The 16,223-nt window shown below is 32.2% G+C and overlaps 1 protein-coding gene across 2 annotated transcripts; it reads left to right on the top strand.

The window, feature by feature from the left end:
- Positions 1 to 376: 376 nt before the first annotated feature.
- Positions 377 to 12,240, top strand: LOC111708515 (uncharacterized). Of its 2 annotated transcripts, none has more exons than XM_023481917.1 (13): positions 377 to 940; positions 2,688 to 2,736; positions 2,882 to 2,950; positions 5,275 to 5,315; positions 6,901 to 7,059; positions 7,281 to 7,406; positions 7,481 to 7,578; positions 8,079 to 8,151; positions 9,312 to 9,427; positions 10,031 to 10,161; positions 10,946 to 11,008; positions 11,111 to 11,765; positions 11,942 to 12,240. In XM_023481917.1, the coding sequence occupies exons 1-13, from the start codon at positions 842 to 844 to the stop codon at positions 12,159 to 12,161; spliced, it is 1,899 nt and encodes a 632-aa protein (XP_023337685.1). In that variant the 5' UTR covers positions 377 to 841; the 3' UTR covers positions 12,162 to 12,240. The 2 variants fall into 2 exon arrangements, with proteins under 2 accessions (XP_023337685.1, XP_023337686.1); XM_023481918.1 differs by having other exon boundaries at positions 379 to 940; positions 6,901 to 7,032.
- The last annotated feature ends 3,983 nt before the right edge of the window (positions 12,241 to 16,223 follow it).

The raw sequence follows: 16,223 nt of genomic DNA on the forward strand, positions 1-16,223 counted from the left end.
CCTTTGTTATTGTTGTTACGAAAAACCTATTTCTTCAGCAGTCCAAAAACTTCACAGTAAAGTGTACGGAAACCCTATCGCCCCCGCCTTCTATTCAATATCTCCTTGATACAGTATATATCATACATGTAACACTTAATACAGTACGTATCATACATGTACATGCAGTACATATCATAAATGTACACTGTATAGTATACAGTACATATCGAACATGCATACTGTGTACACTGTAAGTATATACATTACATATCATACATGTACATTTTACACTGTATAGCATGCAGTACATATCATACATGTACACTGTATAGCATACATTACATATCATACATGGTTTTAATTTGAAATCTAAGCTAGAACTTTATTAAACTGTAAATACGGATTCATGTTTTTAATTTTCATTGAAGCACAATTTGTTTTATGACAAGTTCACTTCATTATCTGAAATCCTTTAAATCCTAAGAGTAAAAATTCAAGGTGTCAACAGGTTGTGGGCGCCTCCTGCACCAGGCATAGAGTCATTTTTCTTCAAGCTAATTCTTATCTCACACTTACTCACTATACTTGCATTCATTTCTATTTGTACTCGGTATCTTTAATGTGTTATCTTATCTATCTATCTATCTATCTATCTATCTATCTATCTATCTATCTATCTATCTATCTATCTCTCTATCTATCTATCTATCTATCTATCTATCTATCTACTCACAAAGTTAGTGTTAAGAATGAGGCCTATCGGTTAGGAGTGAATTTGATCTTGAATTCATGAAACAAGGAATTATTTTCTGAGTTCTGAGTCTGTATCTCTGTACAACGTATAGGACCCGGAGCAAGGATGAATTCTTTCCAAGTTCTTATTCTTCTCCTAACTTCTCAAAGTGAATTTGTATCGGGAGAACGAAGTTTTAGAATGGTAAATTCAACCCTAACTCAGGTATTCCTAGTATACACTTCAATATGTAAATTTCCCCAGCTGAAGTACGTCTTAAACCATGGTTACACAAAATAACACAAAGTCAAATATAGGAATAAAAACCCTCTGCTCTGGTATTTTAGTGCTTATAAAATTCAAAGAAAATTCATCAAATAATTGTTTAATCATAGGGTTTCGTATATTTGGTTCCAGTCAAATATCTTTATACAGCAAATATTATTACAATTTTCAAAATAAACGCTTAAACATCGACATTGTATATTGAGATACTGTTAAATTCAATCGGCGGCCAAGTACGTTAAAGACTTTACTTGAATATTCACGATTTATTACTTTATGACTGTTTTCATAAAAAAGAACATAGCTGAATAAAACGGCTAAAGCCCATTTGCCCACATGTCCACTTGCTGATCCAAGGATCGCCCAGGCCCAACTTTACCATATTCACTGTACAGTGTTCAGGTCCATTGTTTGGACCCGTTCCGATTCTAATAGTTTGGCCCTACACAAATCCATTAGTATCGTTTTACTGAGTGAAATTATTAAAGGTGGAAGCATGGTGGAAGGAAGAAGGGAGTGGGTGGTATCTATATGGCGCTAAAGCCCTGAGCCCGAAACTTAAGATGGAGTGTAGTAATGAAACCCGGTATCGGAAACCCAGTTTCATGAATGGGGTTAAGCAGTTTTGTAGATACCAATATTTTTGTCAAGAAAAATTATTTTATGCGGTTTCTTCTCATTCTCTTTTTGTTTTCTGATTTCTTAAATTAAAAGTTTTGACCTCTAAAAGGAAACTCGGTGGTTTCGTTCAACGATACTCTCTTCAATTTTCATATCTGATTTTACTGATTAACAGTGTACACTGTAGTGTAAGACCTGCTGAGCCCAAAACTTAAGAAAGGGTATCGTTATGAAAACCAGTTTTGAAACCCGGGTTGCATGAGTGTGGTTAGTCAGTTTTATGGTTAGCAATATTTTTGTTATGAAATATTATTTATTCAGTTTTTTCATATTCTCCATTTTTGTCGAATCTCTTAAATCAAAATATAAAAAATATTAAGACCCCAAAAAGAAAACTCGGGAGTTCCGTTCAACGATACTCTTTTAAATTTCGGGCTCTGGGGCCTGGTTTACAGAACAGATTCAATAAATTAATCTATGTATAGATAAGACCTGCGTGATAAATAAATACATCGGGTGTCTCAAAAAAAGGCTTAAAATTGACAATTTTAAGTAACTATTCTTGATGTCCAAAAACGTAAATCTGATCAGAGTTGAGGCTCTGAAATCAACCATTGTTATTTGTTAGAGACAACAACTTGTATTTGTTGATTTATAAAATAAGTTCTCCCAGACTGTACTTTCCCTCCTCGATAATCTAAACCACTTAAACTAAAATCCGTCAAGTGAGGCCATTGTTATTGTTTGTTTTGTCTATTTATGTAAGTACATAAAAACAATTTGATGTTTACAAAAACATGTTTACCGCCAGAATATTTTCTTTTATATTCATTTTAAGACTAGAAAGATTGGATAGTTTTCTCGGCTGAAGGTGTGTGGAAATCTAATCTGGAATTAATGATTCTTGAAATTAAATTAACTTTCGGATAATAAAAATAAAAGTATCTCAGGAACTTTTGCTTAATGAAGAATAAACGTTTTAAATAAAAGAATATATCATTTTATACAGTATCTCCTCAAACCACTGATAAGTCATAATTTGGACCTTGATATTCTTATTCTCTAGGTTTACGAGATCGGAGCTGTCGGAGAGCTATCCTGCTCCAGTTCTTCAGGTAGACGTTGATACAAGGAGGAAATCAGGACGGAAAACTTCTTGATTACTCAACATACTTCTTATCTTGATAAAAGAAAAGTTTTAAATAAAGAGTTCATCAAGGATCGGACAATTCTAAAATGTTGATTTACTTTTTGTTTCAGGTTGGGAGCTCTGTAGTTGGAGACGAACAGGGGACAAAAATTGGTGTCACTTGTTGCATTCTTCCTCAGGTATCAAATCAAATTCTATGTAGGTAAACTTAGAGCTAGAACCTTTCTTCAGAAATCCTTTTGTATGTGGATATACTTTGAGTTTTCTTCTCTAGGTACGAGTCATTACTAGTATTTCTTTCCAGTAAACTTAGAACCTGCATTCTTCTACAGGTTTTTAAGAACCACTATTCCTCATCAGGTTTACTTAAAAACAGTATTACTCTCCAGGTTTACTTAGAACCAGTATTTTTCTCCAGGTTTACTTAGAAACAGTATTTCTCTCCAGGTTTACTTAGAACCAGTATTTCTCTCCAGGTTTTTCTTAGAACCAGTATTCTTCTCCAGGTTTACTTAGAACCAGTATTCCTCTCGAGGTTTGCTTAGAACCTGCATTCTTCAACAGGTTTACTTAGAACCAGTAATCTTCTCCAGGTTTACTTAGAACTAGCTTTTCTCTCCAGGTTTACTTAAAACCAGAATTCCTCTCCAGGTATACTTAGAACTAGTAGTCGTCTCCTGATGTACTTAGAAATAGTATTACTCTCCAGGTTTACTTTGAACTAGTATTCTTCTCCAGGTTTACTTAGAAACAGTATTACTCTCCAGGTTTACTTAGAAACAGTGTTCCTCTCCAGGTTTACTTACAACCAGTATTATTATACAAAGTGATTAAATACACAAGTGGGCCAAACTCATAGTTGGATGACGACATTTTATGTCCCAAGTATTCAAAAATAATATATATATATATATAAATCAAACTGTACGGAGTATACAACAGAAACTCGACTCCCTTTGTTTAAAAACACAGACTTAGAAATTGTATTTAACTCAAATATAGATTAACGTAAATTAAGATTTTAGAAGTAAATTTTTGCTATTTTACTGCACAATAAATAATTTCAGACAGCACAATAATGCCTGCATGCATAATCTGTAAAACAAGGAATGCAGAATTTGTGATATCGAAAAATAAACATCTTCGAAATTATATCTCTTGGTCTTCACTTTTGTATTTTGACAGATTTAAGAGTAGTTGAGAACTAGACATAGCTTTATAGATATTAAGAGAGGCGTATTCAGGTTTTTTTCCCAGGAAGGGCTTACATTTCTTTTTCTTTTTAGGGGGGGGGCAAAACAAAACTAAGCAGTTTTAATGATACATTCTTATAGAATTAGAAGTGCAAGCCTGCCAGGCAAAATCAATGAATTTATTAAGCGACTATATAGTATTTGCATATTTGATTATGAAAATTTTGAAGTTCTTGCTGAAGACGACATTTACATGGGTCTATTTTTCTTAGTCTTTACTTCCCAAAAGAAATCTTTTCATGCAATTATTTCCAAACCAAATAAAGCCTTATGGCCCAACCTGTCGTCGTTGCCTCAGTCTGTTCCACTTTAGTATTTATTAACTTTGATTATTATATACTAGGTAGAACTAGAACAAATATTCATATTGCTAGGTTTACTCCATGTAGACCTAGAACCAATATTCCTATTTAGTATTTCCTACCTAGGTTTATTCCATAATATAATCTCCATGTAAAACTCATATTTTCAATGGTTTTCTCTTAGAAAACATCTTCCCAGGATTAAGTTCAAGTTTTCCAGTAGTAGAATTCATCTCTTTGTACTATCTGCATATTTCTAGATTAAGAAATTCAAGTTGACCTTACTCAATTTCTTTTATATAAATTATTTATTTCATAAATATCCGTACAAATCGTGACGTAAGATAACACATTCTATCAATGCATCTTTTACAGAATATCTTTGTTATTTTTGTTCATGAAGACAGACATTATAATTAATGATTTAAAATCTAGAAGAAAAATCAAAGTATTCATATATACAGTGTTAGGTGATTATATCAATATAATGAAGACGACTTTTTTATTTAAGTTTTATTTTTAACAAGCTTTTTTCGAATTACAAGTTTACAAGTAATTAAAGAGAATCTTTATTAATTGAGAACTTCTATTGACTTCATTGTTTATGTGTATCCATGCTGTTTAACAGCTTAATTAAATCAGAATTGAAACCGAATTATATTGATATAATCGCCTACCACTGTAATTTATATCTATGCATTGTCTGTTGGTATCCAATAAACGGCTGAACTGATTAACTCAAATTTTTGGTGAAACCTTAGATGACCGAGCTTAGAGTTGTTTTATGGCCGGTCAGAATTATAAACTTTCCCTTCATATCTTTTCCTAGTAAAATTTATTTTTAAATAAAAACACAATATCTGCAAAATTGTTCAATGTTATTGCACGTGAACAATCTCTAAATGAACATTTGAACCCTGAACAGTCTCTTTATTTTATTTTATTTAGAATCTGTGTATTGTGTTGCTGATCCTCGTGTTCAATTTCAGGTTCAGAATCAAACAATATTTGCTGATCGGACACATTTCAGAAACCAATATAATCTATTCTTAGACAACAGTCGAATGCATATACTCGATAAATATATTTCTAACCCTACAGCCCTACAGGTATCTGAGACGGCTGAACCAAAAGGAACACAAACATTGCCATTCATTTGGTGAAACATAAAAAGTAATAAAAAATTTAACGTTTTCGATGTTTTTTATAATTTTGGTGAGAATTGGGAAGAGACAAATTGATTTTTATTTGGGTACTTGATTGAAAGTGATTCACAATATTTACATGTAAAAAACTATGTTAGCTAGTAGATGTGTGTCTTTCTATGAGACTATTGAAGCAAGTTCTAAGCTTTGCATCTTATATCTTTGTAATCCAATGCCGTAGACCTTAGATATTTCAAACTATGAATTCTGTTAGATGAGTTTGAAATATCAAAGGTTTACACAATCAGGTGGAAAAAATATAATGTATTAGAAAATCAGAGTTTGTTACAAAGACTCAATTCCTTTCTTTACCATTGTAAATGATTGTTTTGTAAATCTTTCTGATCTCAGTTAAATGTTAGTTAAGAAACAAATGAAATATTTTGATGTCCCATTGGAACATGAATGTAAAGTTCCGGTTTTACAAGAACTTTTAAATACAAGAATGAATAATTTATATGTTGAAGGATTCGATGATTACATAATAACTGAAATGATAAATATGTTATGTAATGAGTAATGATCAATGTCGTCTATTTGTGCATAATTTTGCATATTTTTCTTTTTTCTTTTGTAAAACTGTATATTAAAAAAAATTTAATACAAATTTAAAACTACACCATTTATATATGTGTGAATAAATCTTTATAATATAATAATTATACGTCCTTTACAGAAAGCTATGGAATATCCAGGCTTATTTAACGCTTAAGATTTCGGATGAACTTTGGTTCTGACAGATTTTTCATGTAAACATTTCATTGGACGGACTAGTCGGCGCTATGATGAAACTCCAGAGCCCGAAGTTTTAAAGAATATCGTTGAACGAAACTCCCGAGTTTCCTTTTTGGGGTCTTAACATTTGTATATATTTTGATTTAAGAGATTCGAAATAAAGAAACACTATAAACTGAAGAAAAAAATGATATTTCATTACAAAAATATTGATATTCACAAAACTGCCGAACCCCATTAGTGAAAGCCGGGTTTTAAAACTGGTTTTCATAACGATACCCTATCTTAAGTTTTGGACTCTGAAAGTACAATGTTATGAAAGACATAATCCTGATTTTCTACCCGTGCATGGTATACTGTTTATCTATGATGGTAACCTAGCTCTTGTATATTCGGTCCCTTATCCTACTCTAGCTGCAGCGCTAAGAATCCTATCGTTATTTAGCTGATAGTTATGATCGGATAGCTTGTAGTCTGTGGCGTCTCAAAACGCCCAACCTAACCTTGAATAAAAAGTTTGGTACTTTCAAGTTTTAGGAGTTCGTTCTTTTCTTTGTAATTATTTCCGGAGTTTGTCAATGTTTTCTCCTCTTACTTTTTATTTATAAAAACTGTTTGTTTCTGACTGGTTCAGAAGAGTGACGGGTTCGTGTGCAGGATCAAGATCTACGGTATCCAGGAACAGGACGCAGGTTCATGGATCTGCAGTCTCAAGGAGGAGGCTCAGGGTCTTCAGTTTCCTCTTCAAACCATCATTAATATAGATGTACTTGATATCCACATTACAAGTGGGGTAGTATTATACCTAGAATAATATCAACTGGGAAAAATAAGATGCAGTCTTTCTACTTAGAAATTTTCTCTTTTTATATTCATAGATAAACTTTTAACTTTTTATATTGTTGCTAATTTCTTAAAATTGGTTTGACAGATTTTTGTTTTGCTGGGGTTGGACATTTTCCCTTGCAGAATCTCTTTGGGGAAGAATAGAAATTAAACTTTTCTAAATTTCAGGTCATTTCTCCGTTTAATGTGAAGCTTCATTCGGAGCAGGTTTCCGGAGACATCTTCCTAGTCTGTCAAGCACACGGAGAAGGAACTATTACTCCGGAGATTATTTGGTTCGTTAACTCAATCCAGGTACTCTAGGTTACTTTCATATCTTCTATTTGTATTATTATTATTATTATTCTATTATTGTTATTGTATTTCAGGTTGATTCTGAGTATCCAAATACTTTTCTACCAGCGGAAAATACAATTATTGAAAGTAAACTGAACCAAACACAATTTTTACCCGGAGATATTGTCAGGTATTCTTAAATTTTAGCATATTCATGCATGTTCAATTTTAGAATAATAATTTCCACAAGGTATGCTACTAATATAAAAAGTCTTCACAAATTTGCAGCCAGGGGCGTATACAGGAATATGTCCATGGGGTGCTTAAGTGTTTTTCTTTCAAGAAGGGAGGAAGGGGCTCAGTACCCCAAAACCCCATGAAATCACCTGAACACAATAGTTTTTACTGATCCAGGGAAGAAAATGATTTCGCAGACAATTTCTAATTATTTTGAAACAATTTTTAAAAATCACGACTGGCCTCGGCCTTTCCTGGTGTGGGTTAACACTAAGAATTTGAGCCTGATCAGTTCAGCCGTTTATTGGGTACAAGCAAAAACCAACCAACAAACAAACAAACATACAAAGCAAATATATAGGTAAAATAATATTTGTAGGAAACCTTTATGTTGGTTAGGTTTCCTTAACATGGTTGAGAAAGTATGGATTTGCTTTAAATTTATAATTTCAGATGTCTTCTTCGACAAACTAATCCTTGGACAGGGAAAGTCGTCTTCGAAAGTGCAGAAACTGCAGTTATAAAGGTAAAAATATTTTATTCTAAATGAAAGATATTAATAAATTATATGAAGATAAGGAAAGGGTAGAAGTTCACAATTGTTGTATTTTAATATTTCCATAGAAATCAAATATAACGGTTTGTAAAAACCAACAGTAATTTTTTTTCAATATTTTTCGCCAACGTAAACATTTTGAAAAATGTAATTAAAACAAACTTATCAAGAATATAATTTTGAAAAAGGATAAGCATCTCAAATTCTTGTGGAGACTTTTACAAGATAAACCCCTTGAATGTTTGAAAACCGGATCTAAAAACGACACTTTCAAATTTCAAAACAACTTGATTGTCTGGTTTATATATTAAAGGGAGTAACCGGCTATGTAAGGTAGTTGAACTGAGTATGCAGTGTTGTGGAAAACTTTTTTCGGATTCATTCGAGACATTAAACTTTTTAAAGATCTGTAAATCCTGAGTTTGAGCGCAAATTCGATGTTCAAAAGTTATACTTTGGGGTGGATACGTTTTCAGGATTAGTTTTTTTAATCATGAAATAACGACAACGAAAAATAAAGTAAAAATTACACAGTAATCTAATTAGATGGTTAGGAACATATTTCTCAATAGAAATTTGTCAAAAAATTAATGCTAAAATCTATAATTTCGTTTTCATTATTATATTGAATTTCTTATCTTCTTTGAATTTAATCGCAGATTTCTTCAAATTCTTCAAATGTCGTCTTTTCAATCATAATTCTAAAAAATCTGCGAAAATCTTTTTGACTAATGAGAAACTAGAATAATGTGAAAATAGAAACTAATAATTGAACAAGATTACTTATTTTCGATGATAAGATTAATTTTTATTTTCTCAACATGTTCCTGTACATGACGTCTGTAGTTTATTGTAGAACTTTTTTTACAAGTTATGTCGTCGTTATTTAATAATTTTAAAAAACTAATTCTGAAAACGTATTCACCCACAAAGTAGGAGTTTTGAACGTCGAATTTGTGCTCAAACTCATGATTTACAGATCTTTAAAAAGTTTCATATGTCTCAAATGAATCCGAAAGAAGCTTTCCACAACATTGCATACTCATGGTTCAACTACCTTACATAGCCGGTCACTCCCTTTAAACGAAGATTTCTTTTCTTTAGATTTAAATTTGTTCTATCTGAAATAGGATTTAAGGGTGAATACCTTTTCCTATGTTGAAGCTTTAGAAACCTCTGCAGGGTTTATAGTTCTCGGACTAGTTCTTTTCCTGGCTCTTCTTATCCTTGTGGTTCTATTAGTAAGGTTGGTTTCAGTTTAGCAAATTAGATAAAGGTCGTCTTAAATTTACCGGTTTTAAAATCATTTCGGGCTTTTTAATGCTTTCCATATTTTAACTACAACTGAATAGAAGGCCCCCAGACAGAGAAAGGCCCCCAGAGCATGGAGCAAATAGTAAATTTTATTTTGTTGTGAAGTAAGACGACCTTCTATTAACGTTGTCATTCAAGCTTTAAGCTTCAAGGCTTCAAGTAAATTGTCGTATCAGCGGCAACCTTTACAATTAGGAAATGAAGCTTTTTCTAGTTTTGTTCCTGACCTAAAATTGGTTTAGAGCTTAAATACATTTGGTATGATTTCTACGGTTTGGTTCAGTAATTTGAAACTAAGAGAATTATTGAAAATAAGCTTGAAATTCCATATACTTAACTATACTTATTTAGGATTAAGTATTAAGAGGTCAAAATTATTTCAAAATATGGACAAAATATGTTAAATAAAATTTAATACAATTTGTTAAAATATATTTTGAACTCTCTTTGACTATCGAATGTTTTTTATTTTTCTGATGAGATTTTTATCTTGAATACTGTTCATAAAGTAAAGTACAAATAGTGTGTGTTACAGGAATTCTCTGAATTCTGGTACCTCCGGGAGCTATAAGATCCAAGAGGAGAAGGTCGTATTTTCTCCAAGTGGTCTAAAACCAGAGGACAAGATTACGGAAGAGAGTAATCTTCTAGCTATAACTACTCAGGGTAGGTTCATTAAAGGAACTCCATTTATTAAATAACTGCAACTATAAACTTCTTTCTCTCTTCGGTTAATAATTAAATAAGCCATTTGAAGATCAGATTCAAAGCAGAAGATTTAATCTAAACCTGGAATCGTCATATTTTTCGTCTTTTGCAGTCTCACCTTAATTGTGGGTAACCGTGTAGCTAATGAGCAAGGAGACATCCCCATTCCTGGAAAATTGGGGGGACGTCCCCCCTGAAAAAAAAGCTAGGGCACAACTATAGAGATGTGGCAACTTCTAGTCCCTTTTTATAATATTTACCAATAAATTAAAAATTATTAAAGTGTAAGTGAGCACCACATTCACTCTTCCACTCCTAGGAATTTGATATAAAAACGACCAAAATACCTTAATAAAATTTTCAGACAACTCAAGGATTTCTGCAACAACAAACGAACAAGGAAATCGACGAATTTTTCCCCCATTTCTTTAAGAAAACCAGGATATCGTTTAAGGATACCGTGATGGCAAACATTTCCCAAAATGTCGCTGAAAATTATTAATAGTCCGTTTAACTTTAATCAAATACTTGAGAAGGTAGGGATGAGGAGGGAGGGGGGAAAGGGGGGATAGGGATGAGGAGGAGGGGAGGGGGAGGCCCCGGTATACAGCTTTTGTCCAATTTCCAACAAGTACACTTTGTTCTCCAACTTACCATCTTGAAGAGTTTGTGACATTGTGACAATAAACATTAATTCCTTCTCTAATAGATATTTGAGAAACTTATCAATATTATATTTCAGGAGAGGATAAGTATGTTAGGCTGGTAAAGTTGGACACACAGAGCCCTCTATTATTATACAAAGGAAACTTTTGCTTGGCAATTCATGAAGATATATTCAGTATTATGTTTGGTGGCTTTAAAGCTTTAATTTTTTGAAAATTATTCCCAAGCAAAAATTGTATAGGCTTAAAGAATTCAGAATTACTTAAAAATGGAGAAAATCGAGATTTAAATGCTCAATCTGGAACACAAACCAAAAACGGTTCTCTTGCTCCTACAAGATCTACCAGTTCTCCAAACTTTGCAAGAATTAACAGATTTCCAGTTCCTATAAATATTAACGGTTCCTCGGTTTCTAAGAGATCTAACGATTCTCCTATACCGTTTATAGGAGATAACTCTCCAAGATCCAACCTATCCGTAGCTTCTTCCTTAATAAGTCAATCTTATGCGTATCCAATACCTATTAGAGAAACGGATTCTCCGGAGTCATTAAGATATATTCCTCAGGGTCCTTCTAGAGTAGGAGGTTTGAATAGTAATTATTTGCATTCTATTCATCCGTCAGAATTTCCACTTCCCTATTATCCGCCGTCTCCGGAGTTTCAAAACTTTCATCCAGGTTTTGTTCCTGGGACTTATTCTCCGGTTTATCTCTATCCTACTCACGGAGCTTTAACGTCCTCTCCAATACATCCTCTGAACACTCTTCAACAATATCCTAGAGAAGCAGAACCTTCTCCACAGTACTCAACCCCTTTACGCCCACAAGATATTACTGAAGGTTTAAACGAAAACCCAGATTTCTCTAAGCTGGGAGAAAACTACAAAAACCCAAGGAAAATAGTATTTGTATGCCGCAATAAATTACAAGAAGACGACATTCTTTCTCTACTGAAGTAATTTTCATGCTTAGTGGGACACCCTGTATAATGTTTATGATGATCTTGATGACCTTAATTAGCATTATTAGTAAATTTTTTAATTAAAGATTTAACAAATACAATTCCAATAGTTTAAGAGAAAAGGATGATCTCATTAAAACTGAACCAAGAACTCAAATTGGAGATCAACTAGATAGTTTAAAATCATCTGTTCTTAATAAGCCTTTTGATACAACCGGAGAATTCTCAATCTATCCTAATTCTAACCTAGGAGCTGGAGTACAACTTCAAACTGAACCCGAACCTGAAAACAAAACAGGAATTAATTCTTTGATAGAAACTCATTTATAAACAAATGAAAATAAACCTAATTTACAAATCATACATATAATAAAATATACAACAAACAAAAACTTTTAAAAGTTGGGGCCAGGGTTGTGGGTTAAAATGATCTTTTATCGATATATCTTTATGGTTTTATTAATAATTTTACAAAACTTTAAATAGCTTGAAGATTACATGAGATAAGAAACTAATCACTGGACTCAATTTCATAATCATTATAAATCTTTGCAACCTAATCGTAAGCTTTTATTTAGAAGAATTCTTAGGTTAAAACATCAAAGGTTTATGATATCAGATTGCATAGATTTAAAGGCTTGAAAATAATAGTTTGGAACGAGTTTTCAAGAAGTCCTTTTTTCGAGAAAAAGTCTTTAATCTTTACTAAAAAATTATCTTTTCATACATATAATAATTTCCTGCTTTTTTCTATTTTAAATTTTTCTTTTCTTCTCCTTACCCCTGATGGGGTTAATATTTCATTCTTTTTGCACAAGAACGATTAAATAGAGGTGATAAAGAAAAAAATTAATCTTTTTTGCGAAATCTGTAATTAGCAGAAGAATACGTATGTATTAGGAGTATTTGATCGTAAAAATGTGCAAGAGAGATATGCTACTGTCAAATTCACATGAGAGGGCTTTAATGTCGTCTTCATATTCCACAGTTGTATCCACTATAATCCCTATATCTTTGAGACCAGATGTTTTAGAAAAATCAAAGGTTTACACTATCAGTTTGCAAGATTTAGGGATTAGAAGGTGCGAGTGTGAGTCTAGTAATCAGTTCCATTATTTAATCAATAATTCTAACCTACAATGAAGCCTACAAAAACCTAGCATTCTTATAATTATTCAGATCACTCAATTCTTAATCCAGCTTAACCTTGCTTAATTGAAAATGTTAATTATATGTATCCATAAATTATGGCTTCAGGGACTTTAGGAATTAATCAAATAAAGTTTTCAACTAACAATCTAAAACGCAAACCATAAAATATTTATAAGGTTTAAAAGTTGTCTGGTATATTGACTAATTTAATATTAATGATTGATTTGATATAAATACTAAATGAAGGGGTTGAAAGGGTTGCATGTTGTATTCTTTAATTTAGAATCCTAAAACTGGATTACACGATTAAAACACGGGAAACCAAGTCTATATATATTTTTTGTTCTTCTCAATAACGTGAAACCCTCTGAACCAATTAAATACAATTTTTTTTGTTTTGTTTAAGGTTCAAAAATGTGTCCTCCATATTTTGTTATCGTAATAGTTCAAAAGCAAGTAAAAACAAAAATTTAAGGGTGTTGATAAAAACCTCTGGATGATGAATAATACAAATTTTCCGTTATTTTTCAAAACCTTTCGCTTTTTAACGGAACTTTACCAGCCCTGCATGTTACCAGCCCTGCATGTTACCAGCCCTGCAAGTTACCAGCCCTGCATGTTACCAGCCCTGCATGTTACCAGCCCTGCATGTTATCAGCCCTGCATGTTACCAGCCCTGCATGTTACCAGCCCTGCATGTTACCAGCCCTGCATGTTACCAGCCCTGCATGTAACCAGCCCTGCAAGTTACCAGCCCTGCATGTTACCAGCCCTGCATGTTACCGGCCCTGCATGTTATCAGCCCTGCATGTTACCAGCCCATGTTTTCTAACTGGGTAGCTCGTTTCCTTAAAAAGCTTTAAAATCATCCAACCTTAACCTTTGCTGTTTTATTATTCTATTAATGGCCGGAAATTGACAGAAGTAACTCAATAATTTCAGTTTCATGAAGGATATATCATATATCCATCCACTAAATTAAACCAAACCTGGTTTTTAACCTGCCGAAATATTAGGAACTAGCTTGGTAACCCAGCTTTTCCTGAAAACTAAGTTTTTTCTATAAACATCAACATTATTTATTTAGAACTTTTAAAACAAAACTAAAAATATTCCCGTGGTTCTGTCGAATTTCCAAATCAAAATTTGAGACAATTCGGTCAGAGGGTTCCTTAGTTATGATCGGACATCTGTAAACAAAAAAAAGAAACAGAGATAACTACTTTAATATCTATAGATCTTGATAGAAACAGTTTTCTGCGCTTTATATCTATAGATCTAGATAGAAACAGTTTTCTGCGCTTTATATCTATAGATCTAGATAGAAACGGTTTTCTGCGCTTTATATCTATAGATCTAGATAGAAACAGTTTTCTGCGCTATATATCTATAGATCTAGATAGAAACAGTTTTCTGCGCTTTATATCTATAGATCTAGATAAAAAAACAGTTTTCTGCGCTATATATCTATAGATCTAGATAGAAACAGTTTTCTGTGCTTTATATCTATAGATCTAGATAGAAACAGTTTTCTGCGCTTTACATCTATAGATCTAGATAGAAACAGTTTTCTGTGCTATGAATCTATAGATCTAGATAGAAACAGTTTTCTGCGCTATATATCTATAGATCTAGATACAAACAGTTTTCTGCGCTATATATCTATAGATCTAAATAGAAACAGTTTTCTGCGCTTTAAATCTATAGATCTAGATAGAAACAGTTTTCTGCAATATATAAATATAGATCTAGATAGAAACAGTTTTCTGCGCTTTATATCTATAGATCTAGAAAGAAACAGTTTTCTGCACGTTATATATATAGATCTAGATAGAAACAGTTTTCTGCGCTATATATCTATAGATCTAGATAGAAATAGTTTTCTGCGCTTTATATCTATATATCTAGATAGAAACAGTTTTCTGCGCTATATATCTATAGATCTAGATAAAAACAGTTTTCTGCGCTTTATATCTATAGATCTAGATAGAAACAGTTTTCTGTGCTATATATCTATAGATCTAGATAGAAACAGTTTTCTGCGCTTTATATCTATAGATCTAGAAAACAGTTTTCTGCGCTAAATATCTTTAGATCTAGATAGAAACAGTTTTCTGTGCTTTATATCTATAGATATAGATAGAAACAGTTTTCTGCGCTTTATATCTATAGATCTAGATAAAAACAGTTTTCTGTGCTTTATATCTATAGATCTAGATAGAAACAGTTTTCTGCGATTTATATCTATAGATCTAGATAAAAACAGTTTTTTGCGATTTATATCTATAGATCTGGATAGAAACAGTTTTCTGCGCTTTATATCTATAGATCTAGATAGAAACAGTTTTCTGTGCTATATATCTTTAGATCTAGATAGAAACAGTTTTCTGATCTTTATTTCTATCGATCTAGATAGAAACAGTTTTCTGCGCTTTATATCTATGATCTAGATAGAAACAGTTTTCTGCGCTTTATTTCTATAGATCAAGATAGAAACAGTTTTCTGCGCTTTATATAGATCTAGATAGAAACAGTGTTCTGTGCTTTATATCTATAGATCTAGATAAAAACAGTTTTCTGCGCTATATATCTATAGATCTAGATAGAAACGGTTTTCTGCGCTTTATATCTATAGATCTAGATAGAAACAGTTTTCTGTGCTTTATATCTATAGATCTAGATAAAAAAACAGTTTTCTGCGCTTTATATCTATAGATCTAGATAAAAACAGTTTTTTGCGCTTTATATCTATAGATCTAGATAGAAACAGTTTTCTGCGCTATATATCTATAGATCTAGATTGAAACAGTTTTCTGCGCTTTATTTCATTCAATTTAAAAAGCATATCCAAGGGTAAACATAGTTAACAAAATATATCATAAAAAAAAGAATATGAACACGAAATAATTTGATTATTTCTGTTTTATCTGTTGAAAATTGAAAGAGGATCCAATCCCTGTCTCCAATAATTTGTAACCCAGAAAAATAACTTGAAACTTTCATAACCTTCTTATTTTTGCAAATAATCAAAACTAAACAATACAAATCCAATCTTATCCAATAGAATACTAGTTCAAAATAAACCAATCCACCAGAAAACCAATCAAGTAGATAACCAATTCACCATTAAACCAATCCACCAGTAAACCAATCCACCAGCAAACCAATTCACCAGTTAACCAATTCACCAGTAAACCAATCCACCAGTAAACCAATCCACCAGTAAACCAATTCACCAGT

The sequence above is a fragment of the Eurytemora carolleeae genome, unplaced genomic scaffold (assembly GCF_000591075.1).
Source record: "Eurytemora carolleeae unplaced genomic scaffold, Eaff_2.0 scaffold859, whole genome shotgun sequence".
Taxonomy (NCBI): Eukaryota; Metazoa; Arthropoda; class Copepoda; order Calanoida; family Temoridae; genus Eurytemora; species Eurytemora carolleeae.

Bases quoted from the DNA above. Each gene is read 5' to 3' on its own strand.
- LOC111708515 (XM_023481917.1), top strand. From the start codon at position 842: ATGAATTCTTTCCAAGTTCTTATTCTTCTCCTAACTTCTCAAAGTGAA. The intron at 5,316-6,900 runs GTTCAGAATCAA...TGACTGGTTCAG, and splicing joins ATCCTCGTGTTCAATTTCAG to AAGAGTGACGGGTTCGTGTG. The intron at 7,579-8,078 runs GTATTCTTAAAT...TTATAATTTCAG, and splicing joins TTACCCGGAGATATTGTCAG to ATGTCTTCTTCGACAAACTA.